Genomic DNA, 26,351 nt, shown 5'->3' on the forward strand with positions numbered 1-26,351 from the left:
TACAGGGAAAAACAAGGGAAAACATTCATATTTCACATGAATCTTTCTAGAACAATAAATGTTAAATATTTACATAATTATTTTAATAGGTGTATAGTATTCTATTGTATAGATTTATCTGAATTTATGAAGTCAGATCTCTTATTGTTAGATATTGAGATGTTATTTATGATTGTTAGGTTTTCTTAGATATGGAGAGAATATGCATTGACCGTTTGTGAATCTGAATTCATGTCAAAATTATCTCTGCTAATAACAAGATTCTGCTGCTAGTGCCACTCTTTAAAATGACTTTATAAACACTGATAAGCTACATGGCAGATATGACTACATAGATCAGTGTGGGGCCAGCAGCCTCTCACTTGACGGATGCCTGGAAATCCTGGAGGTGTTTGAGGCTGTTTGCAACTTCACATCTGTGTCTGTTAGGCCAAAGGCTGTTCAAAGCAAAGTTCTAGTCCTTACAAATGGACCCTAAATTGGAGTTTTGGCTGTTGTTTCTTCCTCAACCCTTTATAGTTATGCATTGATGTGTGACGCTGGGCTTCTGTGGATTCTGGAAGCATTTCTTCTGCTCTTTGATGGAAATTGCCACTCTTTTGTTCTCTGTCCAGCAACCAGCAGGCCACCTTCCTGCCATCTGTGGGAGCCCCCCCCCCACAGTGACATGAGGTGATGTCATAGGATTTGTTTGTTGGTGATTTCAGCACACTGTTTGATCTCCCATACAAAGCAAAACATAGCCTAGATGAATTGCAGAATTCTACAGCTTGTAGAGATTAACCCCATTTTTATGGACAAGGACACCAAGTATAGAGAGGTTATGTGATTTGTCTAAAGTCCCATAGTTAGGGGTAGAGCTGGAACTAGAAGTTGGAATTTCATTCATTCACTCATTCATTCTTTCATTCATTCATCCATGAGAGAAAGCACACACATAAGTAGGGAGAGAGGTAGAGGGGGAGGGAGAGAGAGAATCTCAAGAGACTCCACACTAAGTGGAGAGCTCATGCTGGGGATCAATCACACAACCCTGAGATCATGACCTGAGTGGAAATCAAGAGTCAGAAGCTTAACCAACTCAGCCACCCAGGCACCCCTAGAAATTGGGATTTCTACATTCTCATCTGGTGCTTTGCTAGGGAATCAGCTATTCCAAGCTTGATTTCCATAAAAGTAGGTAATAGACTACGGAACACCATTGCTTTGAAGCACTTCTATTTAGCCTCCAGATACCATATCATCAGTACTATGTCTGTTTGCCAAATATAGAGCTTTTCATTTAATCCTCTACTTTGTTATCAAGGAAAGACTTTTTAGATTAACATGCTACAGATAGAACAGAATTCAGTGACTATTCTCAATATCTGTGTGCTTTCCTCCAACAGTTGATAAATGACCTTAGTTTATGGTCATTATGATTTGAATGTCTCACCACACCAGTTCTGCAAAGCCAGACATAAGATGAAAGAGGCCCACTGGGCTTATGACCACTTTTATCTAGGTTACAGACCTACCTGGATTGTCCGATGGATTTCAATTAGATTTTATGGAAGTTACATTTTCTTCTCTTAGAATCTGATTTACAAATAAACTCAGTGGCAATGCAATGAGTTTGTGATACTGATTGCTTTTGTAAGGCCAACTACAAATTATCTTTGTTAATGGAGCAGAGCAGTTTTACAGCAGCATATCTGAAGTTTCATATCATAATCTGGATTTAGAGTGCAGTTTTTGAGGGCATAATGGTTAAGGGCTCAGACTCTAGGGACAACTGCTTTCGGTTACCTGCTGGCTCTGGGACTTATTGTATAGCCTTAGGCAAATTGCTTAATCTTTCTGTGCTTCTATTTCCTCAACTGTAAAATGGGAATGATGACAATAGTACTAATGCCAGATAGTTGTTAGGAAGCTTATTTTTTTTTATATAAAAAGATTTTATTTATTCATGAAAGAGATAGAGAGGGAGGTAGAGACACAGGCAGAGTGAGAAGCAGACTCCCTGAGGGTAGCCCAATGCAGGACTGGATCCTGGGACTCCAGGATCATGCCCTGAGCCAAAGGCAGATACTCAACCACTGAGAAACCCAGGCTTCCCAGTTGTTAGGAAGTTTAAATGAGCTAATATTTGCAGCATACCCAGAATACTGTTGGGCATGTGATAAACACACCAGTAAGTGTTTATTATTCTGACATTTTCATTCCATTCAGTCATATATTCAACAACAGTTTGTTGGCACATCTATGTGCTAGGCATAGTGGTAGGTGATAAAAGATTCTCAAGCCCTCAAAGGGTCTTACAGTTTATTGGACAGAGATTATACAAGCACACCTCAAAGATATTGCAGATTTGGCTCCACACAACCAAAGTAAAGTGAGTACTGCAATAAGGTCAGTCAGATGATTTCTGTGGTTTCCTAGCATATACAAAAGTTATATTTATACTATTGTCTATTAAGTATATAATAGCATTATGTCTTTTTTAAAAAGTACATACTTTTATTTAAAAAAATTTTATTGCTAAAAACTGCTAATCATCATCTGAGCTTTCAGTGAGTTGTAATCTTTTTTGGTGGTAGAGGTCTTGCTCAGTGGCTGCTGACTGATCAGGGTGGTGGCTGCTGAAGGCTGGGGTGGCTGTGGCAATTTCCTAAAATAAGATAACAATGAAGTTTGCCTCATCAGTGGACTCTTCCTTTCATGAACGATTTCTCTATAGCATGTGATTCTGTTTAATAGTGTTATTTTGACCTCTTTCCATGAATGTTCTTAATGACATCTAGAATCACGAATCCTTTCCAGGAGGTTTTCAGTTTACTTTGCCCAGAGCCATCAGGGGAATTTGTATCTATGGCACCTATAGCCTTATGAAATGTGAATTAAATAATATGTAATTTATATTATCAATTTTATAACTTTATTTACAAACTAGATAATTTAATTATGAATTAAATAATAAGACTTGAGAATTAAATTTACTCCTTGATCCATGGGCTGCAGAATGGATCTTGTGTTAGCAGGCATGAGAACATTAACCTTGCTGTTCATCTCATCTCTGTCAGAGCTCTTGGGTGATCATTGTCAATAAGCAGTAATATTTTGAAAGGAATATATATTTTTTTTTGAGTAGCAGATCTCAGTAGTGGGCTTAAAATATTCAATAAGCCGGGATCCCTGGGTGGCTCAGCGGTTTGGCGCCTGCCTTCGGCCCAGGGCATGATCCCGGAGTCTGGAATTGAGTCCCGCGTCGGGCTCCCTGCCTGGAGCCTGCTTCTCCCTCTGCCTGTGACTCTGCTTCTCTCTCTCTCTCTCTGTCTCTCATGAATAAATATAAAATCTTAAAAAAAATATTCAATAAGCCATATTATAAATAGATGTGCTATGATCCAGGCTTTGTTATTCCATTTATAGAGCACAGGGAAAGTAGACTGTGCGTAATTCGTAAGGGCTCTAGGATTTTTGGAGTGGTCAGTGAACACTGGGTTCAATCTAAAATCACCAGCTGCATTAGCCCCTAACAAGAGGGTCAGACTGTCCTGTGCAGCTTTGAAGCCAGGTACTAACTTCTCTGTAGCTACGAAAATCCTAAATGGAATTTCCAATAGAAGGCTGTTTCATCTACACTGAAAATGTGTTATTTAGTGCAGCCACCTTCTTTATCTTAGCTAGACTTTCTGGGTAACTTACTGCAACTTCTACATCAGCACTTGCTGCTTCGCCTAGCGCTTTTATGTTATGGAGATGGCTTCTTTCCTTAAACTTCAAAACCAACCTCTGCTAGCTCCAAACTTATTTTCTTCTTCTGAAGCTTCCTCACCTCTCTCCGCCTTCATAGAATTGAATAGAGTTAAGGCCTTGCTCTGGTTTAGGCTTAGGCTTAAAGGAATGTTGTGGCTGGTTTGATCTTCTACCTAGACTGCTGAAACTTTCTCGACATCAGCAATAAGGCAGTTTCACTTTCTTTTCATTTGGGTGTTCACTGGAGTAGCACTTCTGATTTCCTTCAAGAACTTCTCCTTTGCGTTTACAACTTGGCTAACTGTTTGGTGCAGGAGGCCCAGCTCTGGGCCCATCTTGGCTTTCAACTTCTGCACAAGCTTAATCTTTTCTAGCTTTGATTTAAACTGAGAGATGTGTGACTCCTCCTTTCACCTGAATACTTAGAGGCCACTGTAGATTTATTAATTGGCCTAATTTCAATATGTCATGTCTCAAAGGAGAGGCAAGCCCAAGGAGGGGAAGAGAGACTAGGGACTGGCCAGTCCGTGGAGCAATCGATATACACCTGTATTGATTAAGTTTGCAGTCTTACATGGGGACCATACATGGCACCCCAAAACAAATACCATAGTAACAGCAAAGATCACTGATCAAAGATGGAAATATTACAAGAATTACCAAAATTTGACACATACACAAAGTGAGCAAATGCTGTTGGAAAGAATAGTGCTGACAGACTTGCTGGATACAGTGCTGCCACAAACCTAAACAGGCTTTACCTGTTCTTCTCTTTCTAATTTGTCTAACAGTAATTATCTTTAATTTTTCTAAATAATTTTAAAAGAGCATCTGAAATAAAACTTTAAGATTGGACTCCTAAATAATCCAAAACATGATGTAACATTTTTAAACACTTTCTTGTACAAATATTACCTGAATTCATGGTACAGATATCATACTTCTATTATTAAAATAGAGTTAAATAATAGTTCGTATTAAGATAGAACTTCAAATTCCAATGACATTATAATCTAATTCAAACTCTATGAAAGCAGCTGGGGAAGGTTTTATGAGGCTCTCTAGAAAGGAACCAAAAATTTTAAGTTCCTTTTCAGTTTTTAAAGACTGAATTAAATAAAATATAAGGCAGAAAAATGATATATTGCTAAGTTATAATCCTTTTGTGAGTTCTTTATTACTAGTACTTTAATGTGCATGTTTTGTCTCTTCAAAGCACTATCCAACTACAGCCCATTTTAATCATTATCCTCTTATTTTTCTGAGAGATGGAAAGACAAGAAATCACCTCCCACCTTTTTTTAATGAAGAAAATTACAATGAGTACTTTATTTTTTAAGATTTTATTTATTTATTCATGAGAGACACAGAGAGAGGCAGAGACACAGACAGGGGGAGAAGCAAGCTCCTTGCAGGGAGCCCCATGGACTCAATCCCGGGACTGGGATCACCCCCTGAGCCAAAGGCAGACACTCAACCACTGAGCCACCCAGGCATCCCACAGTGAGTAGTTTAATGTCTTGGGCATGGCCACACAACTAATTGAGGAGAGCAGATATGTAACAGTCAGACCCCCTGACTCCCAAATCATTATTTCTCTGTTCCCTTAACCTTGCTCAACAGAAGGAAATTGGTGCCGTATGTCTGGGCCTAAAGAACTATTCATTCAGTAAATAATGATTAGGGTATAATTATTTTATATGCTGCATGCCATTTTTGACATGGGAACTTGCACACTACACAGTCCCTGTCCCAAATGGAGCTGGCCATGAATGGGGGAGTGAGCAGAGTAAAACAACCATTAGAACCCCAGAACAGAAGTGTGCTGGGAGAGGCAAGGCTAGGGTAGATGGTTGCTGGGGAGAATCTTAAACCTGGCCTGGGGGTTAGGAAAGGCTTCCTGGCAGAGCTGGTTCCTGGGCAGAATGTTGATGAGTGGGGGTTGCTGGACTGAATGGTTGTCATCATGTGCAGAAGCATGCACTGGAGATAAAAAGAGTGTGGCATTTTTGAAAAACCAGTGTTATGATCCCGGCCATCAATGTGGCCAGGGGCTGTGGGTCCTCGCCTAGGAGAGGAAGGAGTTCAACAGAAGTAGGCCTGTTAAGGGCCTGGAGTCTGTGTTATAAATAAGCAGTGGTGAGCTACTGGGGAATATGGGGAGGGGAGTGGTGGTCAGATTTCCATTTTTAAACTATCAGCCTGAAGTGGTTTGGAGAAGAGAGGGTCTGGGAGACATGAAGTAGGGCAACCATCACTTGAGGAATAAAGATCAGTTATGATACTGCTGTTTTCATCCTCTGCATAAGTTCATTTTGAAGGCCCAAATGGAGAGCAGAAGTAGAAAGAATGAACGGATTCCAGAAATGTTGAGATAAAATCAGCAGGCCTAAATGACTGATTAGATGTAGGGGGAGGGTCAACTCTGGGTTGAAAAAGTTTGAAGATGTTGAAGTGCCCGTGAGATATTTACTTGGAAATCCAGAACCATTACGAATTTGAATCCAAATTTCAGTAAAGATCTGGCTGCAGATGTATGTGTGGAAATCGTCTGATAACAGGTGCTGGCTGAAGACAACCAAAGGTGTGGGAGAAGTAACCACGTGAGAGAGACTGTGGATGTGGAAAAGGGGGCAGATGGTGGACGGCTGGGAACCCCACAGTTGAGAGAGGTGGTGGGACAAAAAACAGACCAGAGAAGATAGTGTCACTTAAGCCAAGAGAGGGGGGCATTGGTCAGCAGCATGAATCCCCACAGCCCAGGTGAGATGATTGAATAAGCTAAAAGCTTTTTGCAACATCAAATCTAAACTCCTTTTCCTATTGCCATTCATTGCACCTACCCCACTCACTGCCTTATTACTCCCCAATGGCCCCTTTGCTCATGGACCTACAAAGAAGCCACTGCATTCCCTCGCTCATAGTCCCCTCTTTCCCAGAATGCCCTGCTCCTTACCCCTTCACGTATCTAAACCCCAGCGTGCCATGAGCGTGCTCTGCTCTGGAGACCTGTTTATATTTCACTCTACTTAATACCCAATTATATGCAGTCTGGCGGTATTGGTTACAGATTCAGGAAGTTTGAATCTACAGGCTGTTTGAGGTAAGGGGTCTTATTTTTATTCTTTCTTCATGGCCTTTGTAGTCTGAAGTATTGTTGAGCAGGCAATCTTTGCTCCAGAAGAGCTCTGTGGTTGACCAAAATATGACTTGAGCTTAGCCAGTTCATAAGGATTCTTCAGGAAGATTACATTTCAGCTGTCTCGGCAGAGGAGCTGGAGCATACCCTGTGCACAAGAGATTATTCTAAGGTTGCTGGTGACCACATCAGCTCAGGGAGGAGTGCATGGGGACAGAGGCCAGGAATGAGGGGAAGACCCTTATTCAGAGCCAGCACCAGGAAAGCTGGAGGTGTGCGCCTGCACCAATGTCATGAGACCAATATGTGGTTTCCTCCCAGACAGGCTCTCAAACTTTACAGCTGGCTCTTTGAAGCCTATTTCTGGAAACACAGAACACTCTGGCTCAGTGAAAGTAAGTGCTGTCTACGGGGGCAGACAGTGGGGGACTCCACTGGACAGGGGCTTCTTAAGTTGATGATAAGAAAAAATTAACACCTTATCACCATTGTTGTTGCTGTGGGGGCTGCTCTCGGAAGAAGGGAGAATTTTATAGCAGGGGAAGGAGCAGTTGCTCAACAGAGGACAAATAATTCCCTCTCTTTCTGACCATTAGTTTAGAATTTTTCATGACCCTGCACTTCCAAAGAGGAATTCAGATCTTTTCACCCACAGACAGATGACCTAGATCTTTGTAACACCCTCATCGCTGACAGAGATAAAGAGATCGTATCTTAAGTCTGAGGCCATTGTGGTAGTGTCCCTGCAACAACCAGGTCTCTCTGTGGGTGCTGCGCTACAGACTCTGGAGGATGGAGTTATTAAGGAGACCCTGATACTGGCATGATGGCATTTTAAAGATCCTTGGAAAAAGAAAGATTCACTTGCAAGAGAAATGATGATTCTGCCAATTTTTTTTTTCCTGTGCATCTTTTCCTTTGAAGCTGGTTAAAACTCTTCTATCTTGTACTTCTCTGCTTCTTAGTTCTATAAACCTCTTCTAGTTTATTTTCCGTAAGTAAGAGAGAAGTAGAAATAATTTTCTGAAAAGGACTTGTCAACATAAAGCCATGAGGTGAGGATGGTGATATGAAGACTGGAGGAACCCCTGGGGTCAGAGCTCGGCAGATGGGGTTTTCTGGAAACCGACAATAAAGCAACAGCAGCATCTGTCCTTTTTCCCTCAGAACAGACAGATGCCAGTGGATTCCCACATCTGCACTGTGCTCTATTCCAACCATCAGACAACCAAAACCCAAGTTTTCAGTCTTTAGAAATTTACTTGCGTTGTCAGTTTATAAGAACCTGCTATTGTCCTAGAAACCCTGTATTAGGAGACAGAAATGAGCAGAAGTCGTGCAATCATGTGTCCTTTAACTTAAGTGTGGAATTGTCTCCAGCTGGTTTGGGTACCCAGAAATGATGGAAACACCCTTGATCTTAGACAGCAATACTATGGTGGGGCCTATCCAGGAGCATCTTTGGGGATTCCTTCTCTGTAGCTCGTATCTCCAGTGACTCAACCTCTCTTTCTCTCAACGACTAAATCAGACCAATATTTCTATCTGATTTAGCCCTCTACTTCACAAAAGATGGTCGAAGCCTGTATCTAAAGAATAGAGCTTTTAATTCCCTGGAGCTCCAAGAGAACCCAGTTCCCCTAGGGCACATACTTCTCAGCCAGTTAGCCACTGGACAACTTGAAACACTGTCCCATGTCCCAGGCACAGTCATGCAGTGGATCCACTTGATCCTGGGGCCAGCATACTCCACCTGTTCCCACCTTCCCTTCCCTCTCCCTGACCCCTTCTATGCTCTGTCACCAACAGCCACAGAGGTCAGTTGGAGGTCTCCATCCAGAACTTAACTACCAGGCTCTTGGATCCCCCTGCTGGCTGCCAGCAGAAGCACTCTTAGCTTTTTCTTTGTTTTAAAATAAATTCAAGTATTTCTGATGACAGGTTTGTTTCTTTTTTTTTCTCTCTCCCACTCTCCCTCTTTTTGTCCCTTCTGACTCCATAATCCTTAACAATCATTTTATATTTTAGAGTCTCACATTTAACCATCATAACCACCCACACAGTATGCAGAATCATTACTCCCACTTTACAGATGAAGAAATTGAAACCTAGATAGTTCTAGAACTTGCCCAAGGTTATACAGGAAATGGCACCAAACCAAGGATTGACTCCAGGTCTCCCTGAACTTTTTTGACATGTTATAAATTTTTAGGTCTTACATTTTAGACATATTTTTTCTTTTTCAATAATAAGAAATATGAGTAGAAAGATGAAATTTTCTTCACTAAAATTAGTGGTGCCTTGAGTAGCACTTGCTGTATCTCTCCCGCAGAAGGGCTCTGAAGCAAGGGGCCCCTTTAGATGAATCAATCAGGTTTGGACTTCTCTGAGGAAAAGAGGCTGAGAAATATGAAGTACAGAAGGCAGCTGTATATATGCTGAACATCTATTTCTTTACCCCCCCCCAAAAAAAAAAATCACATGGAATCTTGCAGCTATTTTATGAAATATTTCCTGAAATAATCGGTATGCTCATCTGGCTCATCTGTCATGTAAAAATCCCAAGTGTAAGGTAAGCATTTCTGAGGTCTGAAATTCATGCAATACAGATTGAGGTACTCAGAACAGACAAATCCAAAACCATTTACTTTCCAGAGCATAATTTAAAAAGAAAACAAAAGGAAAACAAATTTACTTCCCTTCCCCCAATCTTTACAATTAGATTCTATGTTAAATTTAGGCCGCGTGTTAATTTTAACTGTTAAAGTATTTCCCAGAATATGTATTGGTCTTTACCAACAACCAGATTCGCGGGTCATTTGCCTGTCACTGCTTTGAAGTTCAAGCTAAGTACTGCTTATCTCAGAATTTCAAGTTACTGGTGAAGTTAGTGTATATTTTAAGATGAAGTGCTCAAGAAACGGAGGCCATCATTAGTAACATCAGTACTTACAATTTTTATATTTCAAGATAATATCTCACACTATTAGGGCCAGTCTGATGACTTTTTTTTTTTTTTTTTTTTAAGATTCCATTTATTTATTCACGAGAGACACACACAGAGAGAGGCAGAGATACAGGGAGAGGGAGAAGCAGGTTCCCCTGTGGGGAACCTGACGCGGGACTGGATCCCAGGATCCCAGGATCCCAGGATCCCAGGATCATGACCTGAGCCCCTCAACCGCTGAGCCTCCCAGGCGTCCCTAATGACCTCCAGGGAAGCTGGAGGCCTCTAAGGGCACCCTCCCTTACCCGGTGGCTGTGAGCAAACCAGGCTGGCTAGCAGCGCCATCTTACAAGATGGGACTTCGCTTCACGCTGCAGTGGGCCACAGAGAGGAAACCGCAACCTTCGCGCGTCGCGTGTCGGGTGGGAAGGGCTCTTGGTCCCCCTCACTGCGTACAGATGAAGCGGACGTGAGGCCCAGGGACGCTGCGCTCCCGGGCTCCCCTCACGGCCTAGGCGCCCGGTGTGCCATTCTCCTGTGTTCTCCGCAGGTCGCCCCCCAGCCGCGTCCTCCGCGTCCTCCGCGTCCTCCGCACGGCCGCGCCCGCGCGCCCGCGCCCGCGCCCGCAGCCATGACGACCGCCATCTTGGAGCGCCTGAGCACGCTGTCGGTGAGCGGGCAGCAGCTGCGCCGCCTGCCCAAGCTGCTGGAGGACGGCCTTCCCAAGATGCCCTGCACCGTCCCCGAGACCGACGTGCCGCAGCTCTTCCGGGAGCCCTACATCCGCACCGGCTACCGCCCCACGGGCCACGAGTGGCGCTACTACTTCTTCAGCCTCTTTCAGAAGCACAACGAGGTGGTCAACGTGTGGACGCACCTGCTGGCCGCCCTGGCCGTGCTCCTGCGGTTCTGGGCCTTCGCCGAGGCCGAGGCCCTGCCGTGGGCCGCCCCGCGCTCGCTGCCGCTGCTGCTCTTCATCCTGTCGTCCCTCACGTACCTCACGTGCAGCCTCCTGGCGCACCTGCTGCAGTCCAAGTCGGAGCTGTCGCACTACACCTTCTACTTCGTGGACTACGTGGGCGTGAGCGTCTACCAGTACGGCAGCGCGCTGGCGCACTTCTTCTACAGCTCCGACCAGGCCTGGTACGAGCTCTTCTGGCTCTTCTTCCTGCCGGCCGCCGCCTTCTGCGGCTGGTTGTCCTGCGCGGGCTGCTGCTACGCCAAATACCGCTACCGCAGGCCTTACCCGGTCATGAGGAAGCTGTGTCAGGTGGTGCCGGCGGGGCTGGCCTTCGTCCTGGACATCAGCCCCGTGGCGCACCGCGTGGCCCTGTGCCACCTGGCTGGCTGCCAAGAGCAGGCGGCCTGGTACCACACCCTCCAGATCCTCTTCTTCCTGGTCAGCGCCTACTTCTTCTCCTGCCCGGTGCCCGAGAAGTACTTCCCGGGCTCCTGTGACATAGTGGGCCACGGGCATCAGATCTTCCACGCCTTTCTGTCTGTCTGTACGCTCTCCCAGCTGGAGGCCATCCTCCTGGACTACCAGGGGCGGCAGGAGATCTTTCTGCAGCGCCACGGCCCCCTGTCTGTCTACCTGGCCTGCCTGTCTTTCTTCTTCTTGGCAGCCTGCAGCGCGGCCACTGCGGCCCTCCTGAGACACAAAGTCAAGGCCAGACTGACCAAGAAAGATTCCTGAGGCTGGCAGGTGGGGTGAGGCGTGGAGGCAGCCTGTGGAGATTTTGGAGGGGTGGGGGGATGGGGAACTCGGTACAGCAGTAGGAGCTGACTTTTTGTTTTTACGAGTCGCTTTTAAATTAACACACATTTCCAAGGGTGTGCTACGGCATTGGAAAGCCAAAGGATTCAAGAACTTCGTTGTTAACGGTTGTTGCTAACCAAAGGAGTATTACTTTTCCCTCCGTGTCATAGCCTTACAAGATTCAGGAAAGGAAGGGACGTGGGCCGGGATTCATGGGACACTGAATTAAGGACGGTCATTCTGCCTGAAAATTTAGTGGAATTCTGACTGTGGCCTCCAGGGGCAAGTCCTGGAGCTAAAGGGATGATAAAGTTGGACTGGAAAGTAAGTGCGTGGCTGGTCCACACCGAATTGGAATGGCCACTGTACTATGTTGGTCTTTGGTGATTGATTGAGTAAACTGTCCCAAGAACTTGATTTCATTTGGCTTTCAGATTGTCCAGGGTGGAGAAGTCAGAGTCTTCAAGATGATTCAGTGAAACCCTTAGACATAATGAGTTATTCGCTTCGTCTGATTTCTGGTCCCTCCTCTCCCGCCCACTCTGACACTGACCCTTTTCTCAGGATGACTTCTGCCTGGCTGTTTTCTCTACAGTGCACTCACTCCCATCTGTACCTTGCATGGTAATATAGAGGACTATGAAGCAGTCCTATTTCCAGGAAATGCTTGGATCCATGTGGACATTTTCAGGAAGCTTATTCTCCTATAATACTAAACGGTACTAGAAAGTACAGTGCCAAGAGCCATCAGGATGCCCAGCCAACAACCATGGATAATGTTTTGTGTCACCAGACCCTTCTGTTTTATTATACCTGTGGACTGCAGTACTTGAGATCTATTAGGGCTGCCTTGCAGACCAGAAAATCTGGGGCTTGCACTAGGCAATCTTCTCCAGATTTGAACCAGCATGTTTCTAAAAGACCAAAAAAAAAAAAAAAAAAAAAAACCCTAATAGAGTGAATTGGTTCTGGTCCTTCTAGGGATCTGATTATTTCAAGAGGAACCCAGGGTCCAACCTCTTGACTAGATGCCACCATGTAAAAGGACCCACGTAACTATCCTAGTTCAGGGTCCTCAGGCAGGAGGTTGTGCTTCAACTTAGAGATAATTCCTTAATCAAGCCCCAGGACAGATGAGCATATGTGCTCACTATGGGTTGGTCCCTGAAGGCTCCTTTGGGTAAGAATGGTGAACAAGGTGCCCTGTAGCTAGGATTTTCTGTTGCCCCGTAGCTTCTATGGGATAAGTGGTACTAGTGATTGATGTGTTCTGGTCACATAAGCCCTCTCTGAGGACTGATTTATATACTTATTAATCCAGTGAAGGGGGGTGTGTTGACAGAGGAGCCATTGGAGTCTTCTCAGAGGCTGTTTCCTATCAGTATAAGGTCCCTTTTACTACAAAGGGAAGTACTTTGTTTTCACTCCAGTTTGATGAAACTATTAATAGGTTATTTTGTTATCTTCAGGTCTTTGTTTTCTTCCTTTGTCTGAGAGATTTGTGGTTTTTATGCCTTATAAATGGAAACATATGAACACCTTAATATATATACATATATATATATATATATATGTAAAATATGGAATTTTCAGTTTTGGGTTATTGGGATAAGAAAAAAAAGAATTCATTGATTTGAATCAGTGGGTGAAAGAAATGTCAGAAAACCAAAATTACTTATCTATCAAAAGACACTGTCAACAAAAGAGAAAGAAAAGATACTGTCGATCTGCATCTTGGCAAAACAAATTAAAAAAAAATACAACCTCAACTGAAGCTTCCCTAAAATCTTCGTATCAAGAAAGTATATGTCTTGTCTGCTATGTGGATTTCCTAGATGGATTTCCCTATTAATCTTTAAATACCTGAAATTCTGTGCTACCCAAGTGTCTTACTTACATAAGCCTCTGGTGTCTAGGCCAAATTCATCACAAATAAAGTTGGCAAAACTGAAGACAGTTGAACTAAACAAGGGAATTGGAGTTGTACAAACACATCACAAGAAGAGGGCCACTTTAAAATGAAGACTAGAAAATGTTTGAAATGTTCCTTTTTATGGATTCAAAGGCCTTATTCTTCTAAAAGTTGGGAGGAAGGTGGAAGTCAGGCTCTTGAATATAGTGATGGTCCTGATGGACAGAGATTTTCTGGTCATATGCAGGTATTTTTTTAGAAGATAGGAAATAGGACAGCAACATTGATCTTCACATGCAGTCGACAGACTAAGGCCAGTTGACACACTCTAAACAGTCTGTGACAAGTTCAGATAGACTACGCTCTAAGATATTGCCATGAAATTATCACTTTAATATACACAGGTATTGGTCCCTCAAGTGATAGGAAGTTTTTTAAAAATCAAGTTTTTCACCAGAGCTATTTGACAGCTTTGGGGACTAGGTATCTCATTAAAATACCAGTATCTTAAAAAAACCCAAACAGACAAATAAATAGAATAATCAGTGTCTTGTTAGAAATATATAAACATAGAAAATGCAAATGTTTTAAACTCCTCACACTTTTGAGTGATTAAGTTCCCTTTTAGAACATTTTCATTAAAATGAGTGTATCAGCAAGGAACAGGCCTAGTTTATTTAAAAGAATTAAGTATTTGCTATAGGAGGTGATTGTTTTGCTCCACCATAGCCTCCCCAACAGTTGACTTCTGGAGATTCTCCCCATTATCTCTCTATATTAAAATGTAAATGCCTCTGGAAAACCTAAACTATGAGTTATTTACATCTTGTGATTAAAAATTCTGATGGATTTGTATGAGGCCCTACTCAGGGCAAGGAGATGGGGCATCAGGATACAGCGGGTTGGGGACTCATTTACCAATTTCCCTCTTGCCTAGTACTTCTGACTTATATTTACTAATGAGCTAACGTCAGTACTCCTCAGATGTTAAAATTTCATTTCCCATCTCTGCTAAAAGCACTTCACTCAGTCACAATATTCTCAGTCCTCTCGTGGAAGCTTGAAATAATAGGAGTTCAGGTTGTGGCATAAAGGTAGCTCATTCCTAACTCTATCCACAAATGGTACCTTAATACTTCACAGGTTCTTCAGATGCTGCACTGTAGTTTCAAGTGGATCCTCCAGATGGCGCTCATGTCTTACTCAGCGTGGCCATTGTATCCAAGTCTTTGAGCTATTAATTGTATTGGTCCTAGTGTTTTTTGCTTGATTGCTTCTCAAAGAAAAAATGGAACTGTTTTCTGTTTATATAAATCTACTAACATGAATGACCATTAAACAGATTTTGTATATATGGATTGTTGTACTGTCAACAGCTATCTTGTATCTTTGATAAGGCCTACCTTATAGAAAGGTTTTATTTAGACAAACATTGCCAGGAGGAGATCAGGACACTTTATATCCACCTAGAAGTAGAAAAGTACAAGCTCTTTAAAAATCTCCATACCCCAGGCCCCCAAATACACACACATGCACTGTAAATCCCCACTTGTGAAAAGATCATTAATGCCATTGCCCCCTCCCCCTTCCAAAAGCTGTAGAGTTGATTTTTCTGAGGATTTCCATCTAATTGAATAAATACTTCTACTTTCATGGAAAATAGTGTTAAAGATTCCAAAATTTTGAATTTATGAATCTCATTTCTTAAATACAAAAATTATGAATTAGAATTATACTATAACAGCTACTATAATGGATGTGTCATGAAATGTGGCACCTATCAACCAAAGGATTTTGTAGCCTGTTAGGTTTCATAGCTGTGAAAAAAAGTCATTCTCCAAACTGCTCCAGCTTTGGGCCATAATACTATCATAGCAGTAAGAAAACAGCAGCTGTCTGGCTTGAGGCGCCACTGATAGAATTATGGATATACCCCTTGCCCAAACCCTTTTTATGATCAACAGGGGCCATAGGCAGTTTGCAAATGCTTCTGTTGTCACTGTTAATGGTTTAACCACTCTTTAGTTACTTATTCATCAAGTATTTATGAGCACCTATTGGTAGCAGGTACCCATGTTGATTCTGGAGATATTACAGTGAGGGTGGGGGGATCAGGGACCCTTCCACAGAGAGTTTTCACAATGCTAAATGAGAACCAGTATCTTCCCATGTTGTATACTATCAGAGGATCCCCCTCTAGATCTTGGTCCTAGTCACAATCCGTGGGCCAGATGGCCGGCCAAACCCAGGGGAGGCTGGGACTTGCTTTGTGCCAGAACATTTTCAAAGGGACTGAGCTCTCTCCCTTTGGCCCCTAGAGGCTAGAAACATCTCTCCCACTAACAAGGTTGTCACGTATGGTCACTTCAACTCTACTTCCATTGCTTCTCTAGCCCTTTACACTGTCCTCTAGTGTTTAATTCAGTCTCAGACATCTTGACACATCTGGACACAGAGGAGCCCTATATTTCCACAGGCAGTAATTAAAGTCCCAGGTAATTAAAGCCCCATCCTTCAGGGAAGGGCATGTAGGGTTCCAGCCTGAGTACAGCTTCCTGATTTAGTGCATTGGAAACAGCATGTTGCACTCTGGCTGCCTCCTTTAAAAAAACAAAACATCCAAAAGCAAAACAAACAAACATCTTATCCCTTAAGGAATTTTTATTAAAATAATATGAAAGGAAAAGCTTTGCAATAAAAAAAAATTCATTTAAATATTAACTTTGAGAACGTATCTAAGGTAAGGGGTTTTCTTACCTAACATGATCTAGGAAGAGATATGCGCTATATTTTAGACTCCAAAAGGCATTGATCAACTCTATAGAGTAACACCTCAGATCTTATCATGCATTATGCTTTCCAAAACATTTCCACATCCATTCAAGCTTCTAAATAACTGTGTGAAGTAAGGCCAAAAAGATCTTCCACTAAACTAGGAAATACACTAAGAAAGTGGAATGATTGGTTCAAAGTCACATAACTAGTTGTAATGTTTAAACTCAAATGCACTTTTTTTTTTTTAAGATAAGTCCAGGGCTCAGACATCAACACCCAGTATTTGCAGAGCCCTTTATAGTGTGTGAAGCACTTTTACTATTGGGCATACTTTAACCTAATCTCATTTTAACTTTTGTTCCTAAATACCTCACCAGTAGCTAGGGTTGTATTGTTTTCTTTGCAGGTTAAAGTGACTTACTTCACACCATGTCCTTGGTGCCAAATAAAGCATTCTCTGCACCTCACAATCTTCTCAGAGCCCAAAAGGTCATTGGCAGCAGGCACTTGGCCTAGAGTATAACATCAAATCTCATTCTCCAGTCACAGATTCTTGAAAATACTTTGATTCCTTGGATAAGAAACATCTAGTATTGATAATCTTGCCAAGATTATACAAGCCCTCCCTTTCATCTTTCACTGGGATTATCAGTTCTTCAAACAATTGGTTCTCCCAGGGATTTTGACAAGTGATATGACCTTTGGGACTTGAAAAACATTCTTCTCTGCCTTATAAAAGTTATACAGTCTTAGCAGAAAGTCCCCCAAAAGCCCTTATTTCTCAGTTTCAAGTAACATCTGCTTATTAAAGAAAATGTAGAAAAATAGAGGAAAATGATAATCCATGGACCCACCACTAAAGTAAATCTCTTCACAGGAAAAAGAAGGGTATGGTGAGATGTCATCAATTATAGGTAAATTAGAAGTGTCACATAAAGCTTCCTGAAAAAAAATGGAAATTGAGAGCCATAAATTTTAAGCAACCTAATACTTTCATGCTATGAAATACAAAATCAATGGTCTCTGGCTCAGTTTACAGGAATACCAATATAGTAACATTATACTCCCTTCTGACATGACACTATGTAGGGAATTTGATGATGCTGTGGCTGAGATACTGGCTCATGCGACAAGGCCAATGATACATTATCTTGTGTTGAAAGAATCGTTTGAAATGCCTCTCCCGAAGCCAACCCTCTGAGAGTATTCTGCTAGAAAGACCTTCACTGGAGGGGAGGCCTAGCCTGCTGAACTGGTGAGTATATGGATTCACTGACAATCACTCCACAAACACCGAACACCACTAGGTGCCAAGCCCTGTTCTAGGCACCAGGAATATGGCAATGGACAAAACACACAAACCCTTGCCCTTAGGGAGCTTACATTCAGGGGTTGCAGGTAGGGGTGAGAGAGATGATGAGCTAAAGAAGCAAGTTATACAGTCTGTTAGAAGGGGATGGTGCCAAGGAGAAATAGAAAGGAAGGAAGAATAGCCCAGAGGGGCAGGGCAGGTGTGCAATTTCAAACAGGACCAGGAATTTCAAAGAGGAAAGGGATTTGGCTCCGCTCTGTTTCTCTCCCTGGCTGAGGGAAGAAGTGCAAGGGCCCTGAGGCCAGAGCACACTAGGAATAGCAGGAGGCCAGCATGAACGGAGAGAGGGAGGGCAGTAGGAGATGCAGACAGAACGTGAGAGCCTTGTAAGCACTTTGGCCCTTACTCTGACTTCAGGACAGTGTATGCTAGGGAAGAATTCTGTTCAAGAAAACTCAGGGTTGTTGTTTACCTACAGGAACTAATTAATTACTAATTACACATTACCTTGCACATAGAAAATAGAGTAAATCCTGTCCTTCAATCTACACAAAACCAGGTTATCATCATTAGGTTATTCTGTCTGTGGTCCTGGCAACATGGACTCTGTGTTCCTGTGGATACAGTCTGGTGCTTGCAGGATTCTTCCCAGATTCTTAGCATTTTCTCAAGTCAGCTCTGAATGCTGACCTCCACTTCCCAGATAGGCTTTGAATGTATCCTTGTTCTACTGACAGTGGTTTGGACTCTGGATAATCCTCTGGGCAAAAATGCAACGAAACACCCAGGGTGGGGTCTATAAGCTAGGAATAATAATAACATTAACAGTTCACATTAGCTAGTGCTCACTCCTTGCCCAGTCCTTAGCCAGGCTGTTTTCTTAGATTCTTTCATTTAACCCATCAGACAACCCTATGAGATAGATATTGTTGCCTCCATTTACAAATGAGAAAACTGATAGGTTAGGTAAACTTACCCAGGACTACCTGGCCAGTAAGTAATGCAATCTCACAGAAACTTGGGCCTTTGAATCCAGAGTCCATATTCTTAGCAACCAAAACAGAGTGAATGTAGAAGGTCTTTTGGTCTAGCTTCTCCACTGCCAATTGTGTGCACTACAAGTATAGAATTGGGAAGGAAATGTAATGTGAATTTTTTTGCCCTCATAAATGAAATCAACCTAAAGATGCAGTTCTTGTTTCATTTCTAAACACTTTGGTCAAGCATATCCTTAGGCTGTTACTGCTGAAGCAGTATGGATAGTGAAATTCTTAATTGTATTTTTTTGCTAAAATCCAATGCAGCCCTAGTCACGTTACAAATGTCTGTCTCAGAAGCCATCTGTGACCATCTGGAAGAACTTCGAGGACTCAAACCAGCTCTAAGAACCACAGACTATCCTTGATTATTTCCCTACATTTCTCTAGTGAATCCTTCCTCATCTTCAGGACCTATTAAATATATCCTATTCCTCATTAAAGTGAATTTGAGCACCACTCTGGACTAAATCAATTTCTTTTTCTCAAAGACAACTATAGAAACATGCAAAGCATCTCCACTCAGTGTTCCTTTTTTTTTTTTTCCAACAAGAATAAATCATTTTGGAATCTGACTAATTGTACTGTGGGAAAAATACCTTAGCATAAAGTTCACCTTCAATAAGTACTAGTGGATAATTAGTATTTCTATCACTTCATGCGGAGCAGGGTGCTGTGGGTTCTATACAGAACCCCTTCCATGGGCTCTCAGAGGTAGCTCACCAGAGTGGGAGCTCTCTTCCCTTGGGAGGGATTTCTCTCCACTCATAACAGATCAATACACATTTTATTTTCCTGGGGTTCTGCATATGTTTTGATCCATAGCTTTTCACTTTCATAGTTTTCAAGATGACCTCATGATCTCAAAACAATTAACGATCATTAATTCTGGTTTAGGCTTCTCATTTTAGAGATGAAAAAAAAAAAAAAAACCCAGAATCTCAAGTAGGTAAGTTCTCTGAGCTCACACAAATATTCATGACACAGTGAGGACATGACTGTGGGTCTCAAGACCCCAACCTGGTGTTTCATTTTCTGTTCCATGCTCCCTATGGGAAAAATGAATAGTGTTTGAGGAATGCAGCGGGAGAGAGGGTACCAAAAATACTTTCCCATTGTTTCAAGGTTACCATTTACCTGAATTAATGGACTTGCCTGTCCACAATCAGAATCTACAACTATAGTGGATATTACTGCCTCATTGCCCTCATACTTCTCTTTGTCCGTACTATTAAAAGATTGGATCAGAGATATCTCACAAGCAGGATGGCAAGGTCAGTGATCCCTCATGTGCCACAGGAGGAATATCTTTTCCATCTGAAGAAGACTGAGGTAGAGTGTAAGAAATATTCAACTGGGAACCAGTCATTAGTTGATAGTTTCTTAATCTCTTTTGGTATGGGGATTGCTCATCAGTAAAATGAATAGGCTGGATGGTGTCAATCAATTTCCAAGTTTTTTTTATTGTGACCATGAAAAAAATTACCCAGAATATGATTGTGTATGTATCTATCTCAAAAACTTTTTCAGTAAATTATTCTTACCCTTATAACATGGGATGCATCCCAATAATTTGCATCCTATTTCTTCCTTAATAAAAGAAATTCTGATTGTTGTCACAATCCATTAAATTGATTTTACTACCGACTAATGGAGACTGGTAGTTTGAAAAATACTAGGTGATCTCCAAGTCGTTCACTCATTTACCTGGGCAATCATTTCACAACTGCTTGTTGAGTATTTATGAAGTGTCAGGACTGTGATGGGATCCAGGAAAATGGCAATGAACAAAACAAAGAACTTATCTTTATGATGCTTATAACCTGTGAAATCTCTGACTCTCTGAGGTAATGTTTGGTAGGCTTTTTTTGGAGAGAAGAAAATCCAACTGAATCAGCTAGTCATAGAATGGGTTTGACTTAAGGAAGAAAAAAAACAGCAGAAACCCAAGTTTTTCTAAATCCCTGTCAGGAACCCACTGCAAGGCCAAAACAGTCTAAACCTAAATTGTATGAATTTGTGTCAAATGAAGATTTCCTGGGGGTCCTAAATCTGTTCCTGTAACTACTTGGAAATCCCTTTTGATGTTTCTCTCTCCTTCTACCATACTTTGCAAAGATCGAGGTGGCTTGACTGGGTACTCTTTTTAGATAACGGATTCCAGAAACTAAGAAGTGAGTGGTGGAAATGAATTCTAGATGGCATTCTGAGTGAGAGACACTCCCCTGCAAGGTCTTACCACTATGGGCACACAACTAGCCACACCCCTAACACTTTCAAACTTACAGGTGTGTATCATTGAGTTTTTCAGAAACCATGCTGTACCATTTTTATCCAACAGAGGGAAGTAGAGCAGCCAAAATCATTGCACACTATCACACACACACACACACACACACACACACACACACACACCTGCTCAATATATGTCCTGTGACTTTAGATCCTGAAGAATAATATTATAGGTTTAAAAACAAATTCTGGGTAAAGTCAGTGCTCTGGGGAAAAGTGCTGAAAAGGAGATGCTTATTTTAAGCAACTGCTTTATTTTAGCCTCTTTCAGTTCGATGCCTCCTATAAGTTCCTGGGAGGTATGATCCAGCATGAGGCCCTCTTTCAGGTTTGGTCTGCTGGCTGACTGATCTTTCCATATTTTTCTTTCCCCATGTTTTGAAACACCTTCTAAAGTCATGCAATGTCTCTGTGCTCTTCTGAGTCCAGGCTTAATGCACAGCCTTCAGACCATGGCACTTTTTACTTTAGCTGCCAGGGATAGTCAGGTTCCTGCTCTCTCCTATATATAGCACAGTGAAAAATGGTGAGTGCAAACCGAAGTGTGATCCATGCTGAGGAGTCCTATTTGGGAGAAATGGAATATAAACTCTTCATTACACTAAACCTCAGGGTTCAAGCAGTTTTCCAAAGCCCTACCTTTATTTCTTTCCCCCTTCTTTACAAACTTGTCCCTGTGTTTTTTAGAATTGGTGCAACACTGCTTGGCTTCCTCTCGTCAGAGGTTGTGGCATTTTTAGGAGATCATAGAACAAGAAAGGTTTTCCTCACCATGCATATCTAGGTTCTGAAAGCAATTAAAACACACTCAGTTAACCATTTAACTAGTGTGTGCTTCTGGAACAGAAAGGCATTTGAGCCGAGGCCACTCCTCAAATAGTAACAGGTGCCACATGGACAATGGGCTTAGGCATGACCTACCCTTTCCAGCCCCCATGAACTCCTTTCCTACCCAATCTAGGGAATATAGACCCAAGTGCAACCATGCAGTTAGTCCAGAAGGGCTCTTTCAAATGTATCCTAGTGCCACGGATTTAGTTTTATTAAGAGAGAGGGAAAGGCAGGATCATATAACTGGTAAGAATGTAAGCATCAAGAGTCAGCAAGGATTATAGCTACCAGTGTTTCTAGGTACTAAGCATCAATGAGGTGGGGAGAAGTGACAGAGACATCTTCACTCTTTGAAGGTTGAACTGGTCATTTTCTTTTTCTTTTTTTTTTTTTAAGAAAGCAATTTAAATCGTTTTGAATATTGAAGGTATGGTAACTCCATTACCTTTATTTTTATTTATTTATGATAGTCAGACACACAGAGAGAGAGAGAGAGAGAGAGAGGCAGAGACATAGACAGAGGGAGAAGCAGGCTCCATGCACTGGGAGCCCGACGTGGGATTCGATCCCGGGTCTCCAGGATCGCGCCCTGAGCTGAAGGCAGGCGCCAAACCGCTGCGCCACCCAGGGATCCCTGAACTTGTCATTTTGTTTTATTTATTTATTTTTTTAATTTTTTTTATTTATTTATGATAGTCACAGAGAGAGAGAGAGAGAGAGGCAGAGACACAGGCAGAGGGAGAAGCAGGCTCCATGCACCGGGAGCCCGACGTGGGATTCGATCCCGGGTCTCCAGGATTGCGCCCTGGGCCAAAGGCAGGCGCCAAACCGCTGCGCCACCCAGGGATCCCCCGAACTTGTCATTTTGAAATGAATAGCTGGCTTGCATCCTAGGTCAGTGGCTAAGATATAGAGGAGTGGACTGATTCTTTGAAAGCTTTTATTAAGTTCAACAATGGTAATTCATTGATTTTTTTGAAAGTCTTAAATGCCTGCATTATGGTACTATTAGAAAACAGACAAAAATTTTAAAGGTAAAAAAAGGGAGGAGGAGAGGACAAGAACAGGAAACAGAAGTAGTTAAGAGAGGGGAGGGGTTAGCAGAAAAACTGTTTCGGCAGGATGTGGTAGACAGCCACCAATAACTGCTTCAGGTGCCACCAGTGGATTCATGTCCTGGGCCCCCTGAGGTTCATGCCCATTAGGGAAACCCAACAGGGGGATTTGCTCTGACATGCAGCAATAAAGCTAAAGCTGCTGTCTGCATTAGCAGTAAACTACCCATGACGTACACTATGCTTTGTGTCAGGCTTGCTACTCTATCATATTCCTAAACTAGCTCATTATCAGAAACAGCTGTTATAAAAATCAGATTCCTGGGCTCTATTTCAGACCTAATGAATCCCATGTCTGGGCACTAGGGTTTTGTTTGCTTTTTATTTATTTATTTATTTTAGCTCCTGGGTGCTGATAGATAGGGTTTTTTTTTTCTTTCTTTCTTTCCTGAAAATGTTTCAGGAACAGGATTATGTTTCTTTTATGGCATAATAATTGAAACAAGTTTTATAAAAACCACCAAAGGTGAGAATACCTATGATCCTGACAATTATTTCACCCTACTTTGTTTACTTCTTTATGACTTAGTTCTCTCTTTGAAGGAGATGCATTTCCCCTTGTGGTTCTGATCTTTACATTGCAGCTGCCAATAGGCATAGAGAGCTGGAGAATTGAGATAAGCATCCTGTAGCTTGACAGTCAACGAATATTGAGCGTCCTGGGGGCGAGTATGCAAGGCGCAGCCTTCCAGAACTGAGAGGCTGCAGAGCGGCAGCGGCTGACCGTAGAACAGAGTGATGAAGATGGAAATGACAATGCGGCAGGGGGAACAGCAGGGACGAGACGGTTGCATTAGTTCTTTGAACATCCTTGAGCAAGAGCGACACCCACGAATAATCTGCAGCCCCTGCCCCCAAGAAGCACGGAGTGCCACTTTCAACCAGAGCCAACCATTTACACTTTAGTGAGAATCGGGACCGGAGAAGAGACCGGGCTGGAGTTCCCGGCGCTGGCGGGGCCGGCGAGGACTGGGTGGACTGAAGGAAGCACCTCCCCCCCCCCCGCCCCCAACTGTAACTCATCTAAGGGCCGGATCCCACCCCCAGACGCAACGGCGACGACGGCGGCCGCTTTGCAGCCACCTCCTCCCACCCCGCCCACCAGCTCCCACGTCTCCCCCGGAACGCTGGCCCGCGGGCAGCGCACGCGCAGACCCGTCGCTCCCGCGCCTCTGGCCCCGCCCCCACGCACGACGCTCCGGATGTTTGGCGTTGCCATGGAGCTCCGCGTGGCCGGCGGACGCGGCTCGTCGCCGGGGCAACCGAGGAAGCGGACGCCAGACCCAGGCGGCGGCGGCGGCGGCGGCGGCGGCGGCGCGGCCGCGATGGTGTCCAACCCGGTGCACGGCCTGCCCTTTCTCCCCGGCACGTCCTTTAAGGACCCCACGGTGAGGACTTCTGTGCCCCGCCCCCAGCCGGCCCCGGCCCGGGCGGCCTCGGAGGGCTCGCCCCGCAGTGCACCTGCCTTCTCTACCCAACATCGCGCTGTCCCTGCAGACCCCCACCTTTTCTCTGCCCGCCCCGCAGTCCGTCGGCCTCCCGCCCCAGCCTCATCCTTTGCCCTCCGCTGCAGCCTCTCTAGTGGTTTCACTCCATGCACTAGATCCAGGGCAGTGTTCGGGCCTCCTTGGTTCTCGTCGTCCTGGCTCCGTCCTTCCTCCTGCGGCGCCGTTGGCCCCTCCTCCTCTCCCTCTAGAGCGCTGTTTTCCCACTTTTCCTCGCAAGCTCTGGCTCGCCCCCCCCCTCCAGCTCTTTCTCCCACACTGTACTCCCCTCCGCCCCGCTCCCTTCGTAACCGCCCTCAGCCCCCCAGCCTAGCCCCTTCTCCCACTCAGCCTGCCTGCATCTTCGTCCTCCGTCCCGCTGCCCCATCCCACCCATCCCCCGGGCCCGTCATTGCCTGCTCGCCTTCTTCCTCTTCCTTATCCCGGACCCGCTAATCTCGCCCCCTCCCAGCTCCGTTTCCTGTCTTACATATATGTATCATTTCCACTCATTCTCTTCTTTCCACCAGGTTCCTTTTTTTTTTTTTTTTTTTTTTTTTTAGGCTTTTATTTATTTTGACAGAGAGAGAGCACAAGCAGGGGAAGTGGTCGGCAGAGGGCGAGGGCGAGGCAGAAGCAGGCTCCTCACAGGGAGCCTGATGCGGGACTTGATCCCAGGACTCCTGGACCACGCCCTGAGCCAAAGGCAGACGCTCAACCACTGAGCCACCCAGGCGCCCCTCCACCAGGTTCTTTTATGCATTCTCTGCCCTCTGCATTTATGTTTCTACCTAGCCCCATCCCTATTCTGTTCAGCACTTCTGACTTGTTTACAACTTAGCCCCACTTTCTCCCCAGTCCTGTTTTATATTCCTTCTCAATTGCTGTTTCTTCAAAAATTAGATTTTCAACACTTGCCTATCTTCTTTTTTTAAAAAAAGATTTTATTTATTTATTCATGAGAGACTCACAGAGAGAGAGAGAGAGAGAGAGAGAGGCAGAGACACAGGCAGAGGGAGAAGCAGGCTCCATGCAGGGAGCCCGACGTGGGACTCGATTCCCAGTCTCCAGGATCAGACCCTGGGCTGAAGGCAGGGACTAAACCGCTGAGCCACCGGGGCTGCCCGCCTATCTTCTTCTTTAAAAAAAAAAAAATTTTTTGATTTGAGAGAGAGAGGACAAATGAGGAGACAGTCAGAGGGAGGAGCAGACTCCCCTCCCCGCTGGGCAGGGAGCCAGACACAGGGCTTGATCCCTGACCTGAGCTGAAAGCAGATGCATAACTGCCTGAGCCTGAGCCACCCATGCACCCCGACACTTGCCTATTTTGTCCCAAAACATCCCCCCATGCCCTGTAGGAGATAATTCCATTCCAGTCTTTCAACCACAATTGATTAGCTATTTTTTTCTTCTCCTAGTCCTATTCTTTTCTAACATTTTAATTAAAGATGCCTGATTAGATTGTTTTTGCTCCTTCCCTACTTTGTTTTTAGTTTCGTTCTGTAGACAAAATTGAAGAGGAAAAAAATAAAAGCTTGATTTTTTTTCCTCCTGACATAGCTTAGCCTTTGACAAGATTATTAAGTTTTTGTTTTAATTTTTTTTAAACATTCTTTTTTTTTTAATTTTTTTATTTATTTACGATAGTCATACAGAGAGAGAGAGAGGCAGAGACACAGGCAGAGGGAGAGCAGGCTCCATGCACCGGGAGCCTGACGTGGGATTCGATCCCGGGTCTCCAGGATCGCGCCCCGGGCCAAAGGCAGGCGCCAAACCGCTGCGCCACCCAGGGATCCCAGTTTTTGTTTTAATTTTAACCTGGCTACTGAAATATATGTTTGAAGATCAGTGTTGAGATTTAGTAAGCTGACTATCATAAATCAGAGAATAATACTTTATGTTTGTATAGTTTAATAATTTAAGCTATAAGCTCCTTTCCATGGGTATAAAGGTAAGATAAAATATGTAATCTATTTTCTTTGGGAGGATGAATTGAAATTGGAATTGAAA

The 26,351-nt window shown here is 43.6% G+C and overlaps 2 protein-coding genes across 6 annotated transcripts in view; both read left to right on the top strand.

The window, feature by feature from the left end:
* Positions 1–11,652, top strand: part of PAQR8 (progestin and adipoQ receptor family member 8) — an 85,492-nt gene extending 73,840 nt beyond the window's left edge. For all 5 annotated transcript variants that reach the window (XM_055329567.1, XM_055329565.1, XM_055329568.1 and 2 more), the window contains one exon: positions 10,375–11,652. In XM_055329567.1, coding sequence (XP_055185542.1) covers positions 10,456–11,520 — 1,065 coding nt within the window. In that variant the 5' untranslated portion in view covers positions 10,375–10,455 and the 3' untranslated portion in view covers positions 11,521–11,652. The remainder of the gene's footprint in view (positions 1–10,374) is intronic.
* A 12,498-nt stretch (positions 11,653–24,150) lies between these two features.
* EFHC1 (EF-hand domain containing 1) overlaps positions 24,151–26,351 on the top strand; it is a 63,251-nt gene continuing 61,050 nt past the window's right edge. Inside the window, exon 1 of the mRNA XM_055329564.1 lies at positions 24,151–24,245. Within this exon, the coding sequence (XP_055185539.1) occupies positions 24,183–24,245 (63 nt within the window). The 5' untranslated portion in view covers positions 24,151–24,182. The remainder of the gene's footprint in view (positions 24,246–26,351) is intronic.

Source organism: Nyctereutes procyonoides, unplaced genomic scaffold (assembly GCF_905146905.1).
Source record: "Nyctereutes procyonoides isolate TBG_1078 unplaced genomic scaffold, NYPRO_anot_genome, whole genome shotgun sequence".
Lineage (NCBI taxonomy): Eukaryota > Metazoa > Chordata > Mammalia > Carnivora > Canidae > Nyctereutes > Nyctereutes procyonoides.